The sequence below is a fragment of the Nipponia nippon genome, unplaced genomic scaffold (genome assembly GCF_047370975.1).
Source record: "Nipponia nippon isolate SJK-2023a ecotype South Korea unplaced genomic scaffold, ASM4737097v1 scaffold_32, whole genome shotgun sequence".
Classification (NCBI taxonomy): Eukaryota; Metazoa; Chordata; class Aves; order Pelecaniformes; family Threskiornithidae; genus Nipponia; species Nipponia nippon.
Genome location: NW_028262350.1, coordinates 3,682,555 through 3,696,931, shown reverse-complemented (window position 1 = coordinate 3,696,931; position 14,377 = coordinate 3,682,555). Strand labels below are relative to the sequence as shown.

At 54.2% G+C, this 14,377-nt stretch overlaps 1 protein-coding gene and 1 long non-coding RNA gene across 2 annotated transcripts; one reads left to right on the top strand and one right to left on the bottom strand.

Moving 5' to 3' along the window:
• Positions 1 to 5,244: 5,244 nt before the first annotated feature.
• On the bottom strand, positions 5,245 to 7,456 carry NXPH3 (neurexophilin 3). Its single transcript, XM_087770186.1, has 2 exons — positions 7,181 to 7,456; positions 5,245 to 5,976 (listed from the first exon to the last, which is right to left on the bottom strand). Exons 1-2 carry the CDS (start codon positions 7,235 to 7,237, stop codon positions 5,245 to 5,247), a joined length of 789 nt encoding a protein of 262 aa, XP_087626312.1. The 5' UTR covers positions 7,238 to 7,456.
• Positions 7,457 to 12,085: 4,629 nt separating this feature from the next.
• LOC148054282 (uncharacterized) lies at positions 12,086 to 14,101 on the top strand. The gene is made up of 3 exons (XR_015707560.1): positions 12,086 to 12,521; positions 12,618 to 12,783; positions 13,386 to 14,101. It is a non-coding gene; the product is annotated as an uncharacterized LOC148054282 (long non-coding RNA).
• The last annotated feature ends 276 nt before the right edge of the window (positions 14,102 to 14,377 follow it).

The window sequence follows — 14,377 nt, the reverse complement described above, 5'->3', positions numbered from 1 at the left end:
GTCTAATTGGCAAAACTGTAATAATTCTTAGATCAAATACATGATGCATTCAGCCCACTTGCATTTTTAGTCTACTGCGTGTAATAACAAGTCATAACACTGGGGATTTCATGAATAATCATTTCTGCTTGCCTCCCCTTTCAGCGGAGGATTTCCAGAGTGCTTGACGATCGTGCAGTCTCACTCCATCCCCAGAAGGCAAATGAATATTATCTTTATAAAGAGAGATAAGGCAGACTAGACAAAGGCCTGGAATAACTTGGTTAAGTTTATCAGAAAAGCCAATAGCATGATCAGGATTTATGCCCAGGAATTAAGATTCTCGAACCGCTCGGAGAATGAGATGTCTGTCCTTAGCACAGCTTGCGTTGGCACCCTGAAACAGGGTCTGCAAAGAGGAGAAACTTCCCTTAGAAAAGAAGAGAGGACCCAGAGCGGCAGCGAAGAGACTTCAAGAGGACCTGAAAGGCGCGTTGGCTCCCCGGAGGAGGCGGGGGGCCACGGGCTGGAGCAGCACCCCAGGCACCCGTGCTGCCCCGGCTCTGCCGCTCGACCCGTCCTCAGATCTCGGGCAAGCGCCGTCGCTCTGTGTTCAGCGTGGCGCTGGCCTGGCACTAGCCATAACAACAAAATTGGATCCCAAGTTGCTTTTATGCACCCAGAAGAGCAGGAGAACCAGCAACATTAATGCATCCAGGAGCTACCTATGGCTATTGAAATGGGGGATTACAAGCATAAAGGCTTGGCTGGCTCACCAGCCCTCATTAAAGTCTAATAATCTCTATAAAGCTGCAGCATTGCACATACCCAGCAGCCCTAGCCCATCTGAGCTAAAGCTCAGCAAAGGCTCTATTAGCCTTTTGATAGTTTGGGCAGGAAAATGTAGAATGTGTTTATTTGTGTTGTGAAAGTGCTCAGGTCGGGGCTCCCTCCATGAGGCTCAACCTCGGCAGTTTGGTTTAGGAGCAAAAGGGCCAGGCTTGTCCCGGCAAGCAATGTTACGGGAGCTGAGACGTCGCTGGCGACCCGGGGAGCTGCACTGGAGACTTGGGGGGATGCAAAAAACAGGAGCAACAAAACTGTAAATGCTTTGAGCTTCCAACGTCCTCCGAGAATGACGTTACAGACTCACCCAGCTGCAGGAACTTCAGTATCCCCAGCCTGAAAACTTGGTAACAGAAAACCTGAGACGGACCATAAAGCGAGCTTGATGTAGAAATCATGAAATCTAACACAAATTGAGGTTTATGTTAGTGTTGTGACATCTGAGCCTCTAGAAATCCCATTTTCTTGGGGTTTTTTGTGATTAAGCCAATTGTTTGGTTTTCTGGAAGCTGAAGCTCTTGAGTAACCCAGTGGCTCTGATAGCCGCCGCTCTGGGAACTGCTCCAAATATTGCCAACTTCTGGTGAAAACCTCAAAGGTTGGCACCTCCGCAATGCTGATGCCTTTAAAGAGGTTCTCGTGACAATAACCTTTTGTTGCTCATTAGTTTGTCCAGAGGCTTTTCATGAACAAACTCCCTTCTTGTTCCAGATCTTGGCAGCTGGCTGGAGCCTGCTAAAAATATTTATGTTTGGAAAAAACCTGACTGACCCGGAGTTGAGGAAAATTGATGGCTTGAAGCTGTGGTAGCGGTGAGAAGGGTCCGATTGTGCCATGCTTGCACTGAATCGTACCTTCCTGTGAGATTTGTCCTCTCTGAAGTCCTGGAGTAATGCACTAGCACATTTTGGAGGTGATGGTTGGCCATGAGAGTTTGAATCTGAGGCCTCATTTGAATCTGAGGCCACTGCTGGGATTTTTGCATACAGTAAATAAGAAACGGTAGAAAGATAAAGTCTGATTGACTGGAAGGTTACAAAGGGAGAGGAGGTGCCAGTAACCTACAGAGAGATGGATTTAGATTTATTTGAGGTTGATTCCACCAAATTATTTTTTACTATATTAGCAAATTTTTTACTATATTAGCAAAATTAACAAAGGAGCACTTGGACTGCGCAGAGTTGGGAAAATTATCTTAATGGGAGAATTACTCAAATATTAAACAGCATTTTAAGGAAGATGGTGGAAGTCTCATCGCTTCAGTCCTTAAAACCAGAGGAGGCAGAAGTGACGGGATCCACCACCCCGGGATGGCGAGCGGTGTCAGGACTGGGGAGATGTTGGGGTGGTTGTATTCCTGCAGCAAATCCATCGGCTCCTGACTTTTTTTTCTGACCCTGGGCAGGGGGGAGCCTGGATCAACTGGTCCCCACCAGCCCCAACAAGCGCAATTACTGCTGGGGGCTGCTGATGGACTTGGGTGGGAGGGTGGAGCAGGCTGTTCTGGGAAGCCGGTTTCTAAATGTGCACAGGTTAGCTCGGCTGGGAGACTCATGAAATTTAAATTAGGAGGATTTTGTGGGGAAGAGGAAAAAGTATTAACAAACTAAAGAGAGCTAATTACTGGAGATGGAGAACATTCACTGTGTAGTTGTAGATGGCAGCAGTAAGTAGTTCCCATCAGGGCTTTTCCTGCTTTGGAGACAAAGAGATTGGCCGTCCGCTGAGTTATCAAAGACGATAAGGGGCTGCATTTTATAAATGGAGATAGGCTCTAATTGCAGAAATGCCTGTGACTACTTCTGTGGCACTTTGCTGAACCCTGGTGTCACGGAGGATTTTTGAAGTCTGCTTTCCACAGTCATTACACGCCGCTTCATTTGTAATGAAGTTTGCAACTCGTGGAACTTCATTTGGATAAATTTTAGCTCCCCCCACCCCCAAATCTATTTTATGTCCATCTACTAATGGGGAAAGAAATTAAAACCTTGGTTCCTTGTGTAATATTGCAGCAGAGGCAGTCGCAGGGATTTAACTCCTCCGCTCGAGAAGCAGAAACAACTCCGTGGCCAACCTTCACCGTGCGACACAGCTTGAGCAACACCCCACAAAGCAAATAATCATAAGCTGGAAGCGAATGCGTTCAAATACACCTTGACTTAGTCTCTAACGAGAGAAATTTTACCAAATGAGTTGGTGCAGAGGCTCTCCCTTGCATCTCGTTGTAGCAGGGGGTGAGCAGGGGGGTTCAAGGCAGGCGGGTTTAGGGGATGGGGATTTTTTTCTCTCATATTGTTTGCTCTCCAGCTCAGCAAAATCCTTCTTTTCTGAGCACAGGTTGTGACTCTGCTAGCAGGAATCCTCTTCTCCCAAGCCCGAATAATGGCCCGTCCTGGTCTCCTAGTAACTGCGGCTGCCACATCACTTTTGACAATGGTGCATCCATTGTAGCCTGGTTCTCTGCTCCCGCTGTCTGCTCTGTTTCTTCAAATGGCAATTGTCTGAAATTTCTCCAAATGAGCAACTTTTGTGTGTGGTGGTTTTGTTTGTTTTGTCTGTGCTGGCAGAAAGGAGTTTAACGTGTCTTTTTGTGTTTCTTCCTTAAAGCGAGCATGAACCCTTGGGGAACAGACTTTTGTGAGAGAGCTCGTGGTAGGGGTTTTTTCCCCCCCAATATCAACTATTGCTCCTGTTATTTTCCGAAACCGTGCTCTCAAAGCATTTTAAACTTTCTGTTCTCGGAGTAAAAGTCTTCCCATTGATTATTGCACTAAAAGGCTTTCTTTGCTCGATGTGTTTTGGAAGCGGCCTCTGTCTAGATGTAAAAGTGCATATAATGAAACTTCGCCAGCAGCCAGCAAACCTCTCTCCCAGCTGTAAAGAAGGAATTTGACTTGTGGAGGCTGAAGCATAAAACCTGCTCTCGTGGTAATACCTGCCTCGTAACTCTGCTGGGGGTTTGTTGGCGTAAGGGGATTTTCTTGAGCTGCCCTGGTGCTCTGGGTATGGGGAATTTGGGGGCAAAATGAAGGGCTGGTGGGGGGAAGCTGCTTTTTGGTCTTCTCTGTAGGAGGGAATGTGTCCACGTAAGTGGGAGCCTGAAGTTTGGATGTACGGGGAAGGGGAGGAGGCTGGGAATACCCATCGGTGGTGCAGAATCAGCCCATGCACGTGCAATAGCAACCAAGCGTCTGGGTGAAAGTCCGAGTTCCGGCAGACCCCGGAGCTGGACCCAATGCGCCGTTACTAGAAAGGGCAAGTTCAGCTGCAGCTGAGCAGAGCCGAATTTGGGCACGGGGCGAGGTGATGCCCTCTGCCTCGTTCACAACCCCACCAGTTTATTTTCCTTCTGCCCCAAGGGGGCTGAGACGGCTCTCAGTAAAAACACTTGACCTGCCTCGGTGCCACCGTGAAACCTTTATTCTCGCTCTCAAGGACAGTGTTGTCGTGTTGGTTTTTTTTTTTTAACTTCAAAGTAAATTAAATGCTACAGTCAGAGCTCCACTTCACACACACGTACGCACGCGGGCGCACACCTTTGCACCGAGGAACGGCAGCGCTTGGAGCTGAATGTGGCTGGGGAAGGGTGGGAGCGGGCGCTGGGGAGCCGGCAGTGATAAGAAGCACGGATGAGATGAAGGGGAAACGCATGAATCACAGCGTGTCAGGGGAAACACATGAATCACATACTGTGTCAGCGGAGTTGACAGATTCCACCAGGATTTCTCTACCTTTGGATCCAGTTTCAAGTCCCCGAAACCCCCCTGTGCTGTGGTGCCTGATGTGAGCCACGGTGGGGTGGCACCCCGGGAAGGTCCCTCCCTGCCCTCCCACCCCTCCTGGCTCCCCGTTTCCGTCCCGGCAGCCCTTTCCATCCCGACATGGGAAAACTCAGCTCCCACTGCTGCAGAACTCGGACATGGAGGAGATGATGTGGCTGCCCATGGATGTTTTACAGCCATGGAGGGCATCAGGTGCCTTTTTTCCCCCCCGAGGTCTTCCCCTGGCTCCAGGCTGTGTAAGCCTGCTTCTGGAGCTCTCTTTGCCTGGTCACCAACCTTTCCAGACCATGTGGCCTAGATCCAGGCAAATCCATTATTGCACTGAGAAACCCAAGTCCTGATTGTGGCTTTATGTCCTATTTTCTGTATCCTAGATTCAGACCCTGCCTTCGCGTACCAGTCTCGAAAGACCACGGATCCACGCCAAGTTTAGCGATGCCGGTACCCCATAGCCTAAAATTCCTCCTCTTGACATTGGAGCTTTTGGGGAAAATGGAAAATCCTCCTCTTCCTTCCTTGCTTCTGGTGTCTAGGGACCACCGTGCTCCTGTCCCCACTAACAAAACCGTCCCCATCCCTCCCCCCACCCCCCCAGCACCCGCTCATCACCGGGGCATCCCGATATGGGCAGAGCACATCATCCCGAGGGGTAGTAGGGTACGTCGCTGTGATAGTTGTAGTCGGGACACACTTTCTGCACCAGCCTGTAGTCTATGCTGTAGAAGGTGATGTAGATGCAGATGACTTTGAAGGGCTTTGAGCAGACCCAGGAGACGTGACTTTGGGTGTGCTCGTGGTAGCAGGTCTTAGATGGGTCGTAAGTGCAGAGCGTGGTCTTCTTGGCACGATCCACTTTCTCGTACTCCACGCGGCAGTTGAAGATTTTGGATTCTTTGGCCTCGATGAAGATCTGTTGCTCCAGGTCAAACTCCACTGCCTTGGTGGGGGGGACGAGGCTGACGGAGATGTTCCCTTGCCCGGTAGAGTTGTGTCGGAAGAAGACGTTGACTGTGCCGTTGCCGTGATCAACGACCTTTCCAGTGATCAAGAGGTTCAACTTCACTGTCTTGATATTGGAATAGAAATCTCCCCAGCCAAAAATTTTTTTAAGCTTGCCTGAGGCTGGCCCCAAGTCCCTTTGTCCTCTGGGGTGTGGAGCCTGGTCCCGCTCTGACAGGTTGTCCAGGATATCCCATAACTCCCGGGAGCTGCTCACCAGCTCCAGGAGGGTCGTGTTCTGCAGTAAGGTTGGAGTTAACAGGGACTTTGGAGAGAGTAGCCCTCTCATCTTCTGTACTTGAGCTCTCTCCTGGGTCTTGGGTTCACGTTGCTCTGCACCTTGCCCTGGTTCTTCTTGGCCACAGATCACCTGAATATAGCGATGGTGGAGAGTGAGAGATGGGTGATGGGTGCCTGCCCCCCTTGCCCAGGCTCGCTCGCCAGAGTCACCCCACTTCCCCAGACATGACCCAGCCATCCTCTTTCCCATCCTTGCTTTCCTTATTTCCCTTTTCCCTTGCCTTTCCTCTCTACTCTTCTCTGTAGTCCATACTTCCCTGCTAGTAGCGATTTTTCCCTGCTCTCGTTCTCCTCTCACGGTTGCTCGGGGAATGTGTGAAAGCAGCCGGGACGGGTGCGTTTCGCTCGTTGCTGGTGCAGCCTGGCAGCGGCACCTCTCTCAGGGCAGAGCGCTTGCACCCAGGGGATCTCTGCAGATGCCGGGGAGAGGGTGCTATGGGGGGGATGCACACCTGCGACGAGGGTGCTTGCCTCCTTTGCACCGGTCTTGCTGCTGACAGCACGTCCCATGGACCCCTCTTCTGACCTCCAAACTGTGCCATGGTCCGGTAGAGAGACGGAGCTGGGAGCAGCGGGGCAGCACGAGGGACAGCAAAGCGCAGAGGTGAGTTCTCACCCCAGCGAGATGCTTTTCGCATCTAACAGCCATGCACAGGCTCCTCTGCAAACTCTCCTCCTGCCGGCGTGGGGGCTCTGCCTGCAACCAGCCCTGGACCCCAAAAAGAAGCACAGAGAGGGCTGGGGGGCCGCCTTGCTGCCAGGCTGTGGGCACCCAGCGGGCTGGGAGGGTGCCCGGGCAGGAGGCGGATTCTGCAGCCCCATCGCCCTCGGTGCTGGGCTGCTGAGCAAACGCCCGCCGTGATCCCTGGGGTGCGAAGGGCTCACCTGGCCGCGGGGAAGCCGAGGTCAAGGTCGGCCTGCTGGGCTGTGCCGGAGGGGGCCGGGGCTCCGGGCGAGCTGCCCCCAGCAGCTGTACCAGGACTGCTGCGCCGGGGGGGCTGCAGATTTTTAGGGTGATCAGCAGGGACTGATTCACACGTTCCCTGTGCCACCAGCCCTGCCTGCCAGCCCACCCTGCCTGCTGCCCCCTGCTACCTGCTGCAAAATAACCGAAGTTTTGGGACGCTTGTTTTTTCAGCGGATGGGGTGGGGGGTGGTGGACAAATTGATTTGGGAAATGTTCCTGGCTGTCACCCCCCCCCCCCCCGCCCCGTCCCTTTAGCAGCCCGACCCCCCGGCCCCTGCAGCCGCCCTTCCCTGTCCCCAGCGCTCACCAGCAGAGAGATGCTCCCCTGGATGAGGAGGACGATGCAGCTCCGAGGGAGATGCATTTTCCAGCCGATGCCGCCCGCCTTCGCCGTATCTCAAATTCAGCGAGGGGTTGGGTGGGTTTGGGTTTTGTTTTTTTTTTCCCCTTTCCCTCCCTTCTTTTTAAGCGAGGGACGTCAGTGAGGGGAAGGGGTTGTTCCCCCTTTATAAGCCGGTTCCTAGGGCCCCCCCCGGCCCATGGTGGCTCCGGCAGCTCCCACCCCGCTGTGCCGGACCGGGAGGCGGCTTCACCTGCTGCCGCCGCCGCTCCTGCTCCTCTGCCTGCTCCTCTGCCTGCTCTTCTGCCTGCTCCTCGCTGCCTTCTTGGAGACTCAATGAAACTCCGCTCCATCCCCTCCTCGCTCCCTCCCCTGCCAGGTGCTGGGAGCAGAGCGGCACCCCCGAGCGTAACCCTTTGCTGCCTGCAACCCAGGCAGAGCAGCCCGGGAAAAAGGGGGTCCCCAGGGGGTGTTGGGGGGCCCGGGGGGCTCAGCGGGCTCTGGCAGGGCTGGGTGCACTGAAGGAGAGGGCTGGGGAGCCGTCGTGTGAAGGAGTCCCCCATGGGTCCCTGGAGAGGAGCATCCTAGGCTGGTTGGTGGTGGAGAGCTGGCACGAAGGGAGCGAACCGGGGTGAGGGGACCCACCGGGGTCCCTGGCTCTGTCCTGATAAACTGCTTCATCTCGCCCCAGGGGAACGGGCAGGACTGTGGCATTACCCTCTGCCCCGGGGCTCCGCTCTTCCCCATCCTGGTCCCTCCAGTCCGGCCATCGGGAAAAGGCAAAGGGCTGCTCCTACCAGCCCAGTCCCTCCAGGAGGCTGCGGGTAGGGCAAGGGGAAGCACCCACTTGAGGGTACGGGGCAGAATGGCTGCGCCCTTTGGGAGGTGATGGACGAGGCGAGGGGAAACTCTTTGGGCCTGGATTTATTGGGGAGGTTTAATTTTTGTTTCTCTAATACTGGCTGCTGCAGCGATGCTTCCTCCCCCGTCGCGTGGCCATGTGGCCGTGCAGTCTTCTTTCCCTCCCCACTCTTAAAATCATTAAAAATAGAATTGTAATATATCCAGGGTCTTTTGATTTTGCAGTCTGTGTGCATGGCCCCTTCTACCTGCATGAAATGGATGTGGAGCTTTTCCCTCCTCCCTGGAGGGTCCGGCATCTCCTTTGCACGAGGCGCAGGCCGGGTAGGAAGTTTATTTTGAATTTATTTGTGAATTTGTGTTTATGGACATGCATGTGTAAGTCTGGGCAGTAACGTTCCCCCCTTCCCTCTGCACGGCAGAGTGGGGAGGTGGCGAATCGTAGCCATGCCGGGGCTCTGCTCCTCTTCGACTTGGGAAATCATGAAAGGAAGAAGGAAACGCAGCTCCTGTTCCCCCAAGCCAGGTGGTTTGGGTTTTTTATTATCCCAGAAGTAAAAGGATGGCAGATAGCATTGCGCTTAAAAGGGAAACAGAAGCCACTGGTTTGCTGTTACAGAAAGACAGATTTGCTCGTTGGGGGCTTTGTCCCACTGAAGGCAGCAGTTGTCCTTCTCCCATCTTTCAGCAGGAGAAGTTGCAGTACCGAGGGATAACTTGCCAGGGACAGGACTAGTATTAAACCCAGTATTTTCTCAACCCCTAGGTAACGATTCCTCTTCTTTACATCACTTCACCTTCCTCTCTGTATCCTTTTTGTATTCCCCCTTTTCCTGAGCTGCTTTGGAAAGCCAGATCTTGCGGCGATGCTAAAGATGAACAAGCTACGGGGGAAAGAGCACGTCGTGAGATGCAGGATGCTCTCGCCGAATGCCCTGCTAGCACTCCCATCTGCACAGCAAATTGGTCCAGCTTTTGACTGCGATTGCAGTGCTGGGATCTGGACAGGGAGGTTTCTCTTGCAGTTTTGGGGCGGGGAGGAAGGTGGGCGACAAATCTGCAGGGTGGCTGCTGCCCACTGCCTGCATCTAAGGTCCCTGCCTGCGGTGCTGCCTGTTGCCTCCTGGGTTTGCTGGAGATGTGAACCAGGTTGGACATGCCATCTCAGCCAGGGGCCATGCGAGTTACTTGGGGGTTGAATCCCTTTTTACTTGCTATTGAGCAACCTGCTCAGTGTTGATGGCGCTTGCTCCCATGGAGCGGTGGCATTTTGGGGCACGGGAAGACAAGACACCTCCTTAACGCCACCGGAGCGTGAGGAGCCCTGCGAGCCCGGTTCCCCCGGCCAACCTGCGCCAAAGGGAGCAAAGGAGTGACGAATCCCTCAAAGAAAGCTTCCTGGTAGCCAGGGCTATTAAGCTCCAGAATATTCATCCAAGAGTGGTGCTGGAAGGACCCTGGGGCCTCCTAAAACCAGAAGGAACACGGCGTTGCAGGATATACGGTGACACTAATGCTGTCCTGGCCCCAGCGGCGTGCTGGATCCCTTTAATGGGCTGCACGTCTCTAACTACTGTGATTTCGATAAAAGATCTTCATAAAACTTCCAAATGCCTGTGCCATCACCTGCTTTTCAATCACTCCAAGCACTGCACCTCCTGCACAGCCTTCCCAGAGCCGTCTGTGCCGCATGGGCTCGGGTCCACGCCACCCCCCCGCCGTGCTGGGTGCATCCCACCTATTCCCACGCTGGTTCTGGCTGGTGAAATGTGTTTGGGGAGCAGCTCTGCGCCTCTGATTTGGCTCCTCGCGACTCGGCGAGGCTGAGCTGAGGTCAGTGTGGCTCAGGATAAGGAGGAAGAACAAGGGATAAAAATGATTTAATGTGACTTTCTGGGTTTCCTGGTGTTTGGAGGGAGCTGGGGACTGGAGTGGCATAAAGAAGGACTGATTTAGGAGCTGCTCTAGCTCGTCTTGTGCTGCGATGGCTCCCTCTGGAGCTACTTAAATAGCCCGTGCGTGGTAAGCATGGGTCTGGTGCTTCCACCTTGCCGGGGCGGCGGTGGGGATGTGTCCCCCAGTCCAGTCCAAGGATGTGTCCCAGCCCGTGTGGCCCATCTGGGTGGCCCATTCAGTAAAAGTGGGCTCCTGCACCTCCCGTGCAGAAATCAGGCCTCGATGGTAGAAATAAAACCACCCAGGCGAGTCCTGGGCCAGCATTTAGGGACAGGTTTCCTTTTAAATACTGGCAAATATGTTCCCAGTGCTGTAAAACTGGATGGGATTGGGGTGGGAGGAGGTAATGGAAAGGCCGGGTGATGCTTTCAGAACAGCTAAAGACAACTCTTGTTCCTGCTGCTTTTTCCCCAGGAGGGTCCCAGGCCGGGATGGTAGCAGGGTTGGAAGGGGCGTCCCGGCCTCTCGCCGGGCGGCTGATGAGGACGGGGCGAGTTGGTGCTGAGGGTTTGGCTCTGGCTTTGCTCGGCTTGGCTGCTCTGAAGCCGCAGCTCCAGCAGGCGGCTGCCAAAGTGGGCTTTGCAAGTTTATTCTGCTGGATTTTGCAATAATGGAAGAGCCAGGGACCAAAATTGCTTCTTCCTCGTTGTCCTGCACGGGTTTCTCCCAGCGGGTGAGACGCACTCCAGGGGTGCGATTGCCGGGGCTCTCCCAGCTGCATTTCTTGGTGCAGCACCTAGCACAAGGCGCCGGCCAGCCCCGGGGCTCCAGGGGCTGCTCTAACAATGTGCTCTCAGCTTGTGCAGATTTCCAAAATGAAACGTTACCCACGTGTTTCTAGCGCCTTGGGAAACCTTGTTTCCCAGGTCCAGGGGATCCGGCTCCCTGGGAGGGATGTTCTTGCCATCGCAGCGAGCAGGGGCTGATTTGGGGGGAGGCGGAGGACGCGCCTCGCCCGATGCCGCTGCGCATCCCGCCTGGGCGAAGCAACCCGGGCTAAAGGGGAGCAGCTGAGATTTTTTTAAATTTTTTTTTTTTTTTTTTTTAGGTCTGATTTATCTGCAAGCTGCCTTGAAGGAAGCCTTGGCGGTGCTGCCAGGCCCCTTCTCCCCCGTGCTCAGCCCAGCTCCGCCTTGCCTTTCCTGGGTTTCTATTGCCCTCTAGTGGGCCCCGGCGCTGGGAAGGTGGGCTCAGCCGGGGGTGCGGGGGGCTCCGCTCTGCCCAGGAATCACAGGATTCCCGAGCACCGGGAGGGACTGAGGTGGGGAGGGGAGAGGCTCCGGCAAGCGCCTCCCGTTTACCAAGGCGAATTTCTATTAACGGCTCTTCTTTTTGGAAGCTTTTTTTTTTTTTTTTTTACAAGGCGTTATCAACCTCAGTAGAATTAAGGCTAGAAGGAGACTAGAAAGACAAAAAAGGCCGGGAAGGGGGAATATATTTTAAGCAAGAAGGTTGCGGTGACCTGAGGTGCAGGTGTGCGATGGGGGAGAGGCTGGCTGCCGGCAGCATCACTGGCAGCGATAGCAAGGCGAAGGGGTTTGCGGTTCCTCTGGGAACATGCCACAAACATCCCCGTACACAGCGGCAGCTTAGCTACGCGGCAGACACGTGCCGTGGGGTCCTGGGGGCTTTTGCGGGATGCCAGGCAGGTTCATCACCAAAGGGAAAGGGCTTGGTTCTCTCGTGCCGTGGAGGAGGAGAGCTGTGGCACGATGGAGCTGCCCGGCGGGTCTGATGCCCCCGTAAACCCGTGATGTTGCTCTTGCAAAGCTGGAGCAGCTGCATGTAAAGCAGCGCTGTCAAGAATGCGAGTGCCAAAGACCAAAAAAAAACCCATCCCTGAGAGTGAAGATGCTCTGGGAGAGACAGCAGAGATCAGGAGGTCAGGGAGACCGGCTTATGCAGAGACTTAAAAGAAGCAAGGGAGCATAGCGAGAGTGGGAACCCAAGCCTTCAAACGCCTGACAGCTGTAAGGGGAGGAAGATAATTAATTCAGGTGTTGATTAAGAGGGATATCCAGCCTGAGATGCTGCGTATCCCCTGGTGCAGCCCTTTCCCCTTCCAGTTACTCTGGGAAAGAGGCTGCCATCCTTGTTTTTATTTGGCAGCCCAACACCCCAAGGTCGTTTGGCCACAGCGGTGAGATTTCAGCTCAGCTCTGCCGAGCCACGGTCCAGCGCTCTGCCTCCTGCCTCCTCTCCAGGAGCTGCTGGATGCGCCGTGCCTTCCTCGGCTGGGCTGGCGCGGAGGAGCGTGCTCCCAGCCCCCAGGGAGCGGGCGGACGCTGTGGGCACCCAGAAGTATATGAAACGTGGTTAATTCATACCTTGCTCTCACAGAGCCTTTCATTAGCAGGTAGCAAAAGATTTCTCTAGGCTGATAAATGTAGTTATTCCAGATTGATTTGAGTTTAGGGGCCCAGGAGCAAAGCTGGGGGAGAAGGCAGGCTCCTGGGGGCCGGTCAGCTGCATCCTCTGCTGCATGCGCAAGGCAAGCAGATTCCCCCCCCCCCCAAAGCATCACTCTGTGTGCATGCATCTACTGGTGTCCGTGTACATAATGCAGCTCCATTTTTTTTTTATACAGGTATATGAAATGGGTGTTTGTGCTCTGGGCTCCAGCACTGTCCTGGGAAAAGTTCTCCTAAAGCCCTCGTCCGAATTCAGCTGCCAGACGGGAGGTTTGGAGCCGACGGCCCCATCGCTGGCTGTTCTCAGCCCTTCTCCAGATCCAGCTGAGCCCTCCCAGTCAGGTATGATTCATCTTGCTGGGGCTGGTAAACTGGGTACCTCCAAAGAGCAGTTTGGTTTTTGCCTTTGGAATGCGTCAGGCTACTTTGTTGGAGACTAAAATATAAAATAATATTGCTCCTGGGAAGATTATCTCTAAATCCTGCTTCTTGCACTGCCCCAGCTCTCTGCCCTGCTCCCAGCCGTGCACGTGGGTCTTTCCCCTCCCTTTTTCAGTAATGAAAAATAATCATTTCCAAAAGGTGACACCTAATCGCCGCACGTTTGCCAAGTGCTGAGACCTCTTGCTAAGGCTTCAGGAGCCTGTTTGAATTTTTAAGTGGGAAAACAAATTAAAAGGTTCCTCCCCGGTTCCTTTTTCTCTTGCGGACACCTGCAGGCAACAGGGTTTTCCTGAAGAGCGAGAGGAGATGGTTTGCAAGGCATTGCCTAAAAACAGAGCAAAGCTGGGGGTTTAGGTGGAGCTGGAGCCCAGTATCTCGTGATGCGGATGCGACTGGGGACGCACCGCTGCATCTGGGGGTGATGTGGTGTGGGGTACCCCGCGGTGGGGAGTGGGGAGCATGGACTGGGGAAGGACTGGGGGTGAATCCTGCCTTTGCAGGAGGAAGAGGAGGCTGCGAGCCGAGCGAGCCCTTCTGCCATGCGACTGCAGAGGGTAGCAGGGAGCCGCGCTGGGCATCGCCTGGTTTCTGGGTGCACCCACTGCTGCCGGGGCTGCAAGGGCAGCGAACCCCAAAACCTGCCGGCCTGGGAGCGGCGGATGCTGCCCAAACCCACCTTCCACATCACCGCGTTATTGATGGCCCAGGTCGCGGGTGAAAACTGAATAAGCTAGGAAACTTTTAAAACACCATTCTGCAAGCAAAAATCATGGGTATCCTGGGAAAGCTGGGGACCCACCGAGGACGAGTGTGTCCTCTTTTGCTGTGCTCCGGAGGGTTCTGATGATTTTTCATCCCCATCTCCTTTGGCTTTCTCTGTGTTGGCTCATTTGGGTTTTTTCAGGCCAAATGGGGGAGTAAAGAAATTTCCTGCTTCTGCTCCGGGGGGTTTGGAAAGAGGGTCCCCGTCGGTCAGGGGTGCTGGGAGAGCGGCGCAGCGGCTGGCCGCCCCGAGGGTGCTCGGCTCCAGCCTGAGGGGCCCAGCGGGGTCCCCCGCGCCGGGGATGGGTGGCTCCGATTTCCCTTCCCACCCTCCGAGGCTGAATATCGTTTCATAAAAATAACCAAAGAGGCAACTGGAGCCTCTCTGGGAACAGAAATAATCCCGGGAAAAACAAAGCTGTGCCAAAGGAGTGTTTGTGCAGAGATGGGGTTTGGAGCCACGAGCAGCCCTTCCCTGTGTTTTGGGTGTACAGCGCAGGATTTTTCTCAAAGCAAGGATTTAATTTTACCTGCAAATCCTCCCATAGGACAGCAGAGCATGTGCAGGCGGCCGATACAACCCCCGTGCCTTGAAACCACAAACCTCAAGGGGAAAAAAAAGCCATTTATCCTGCCCGTTCAGGCGATGCAGGGCGTTCTGCTGGCTGAATCGCTGGTGGGAGGTGATGGTTCGCATCTCACGCAGCATCTCCTTCCTTTGGAGCAGGAC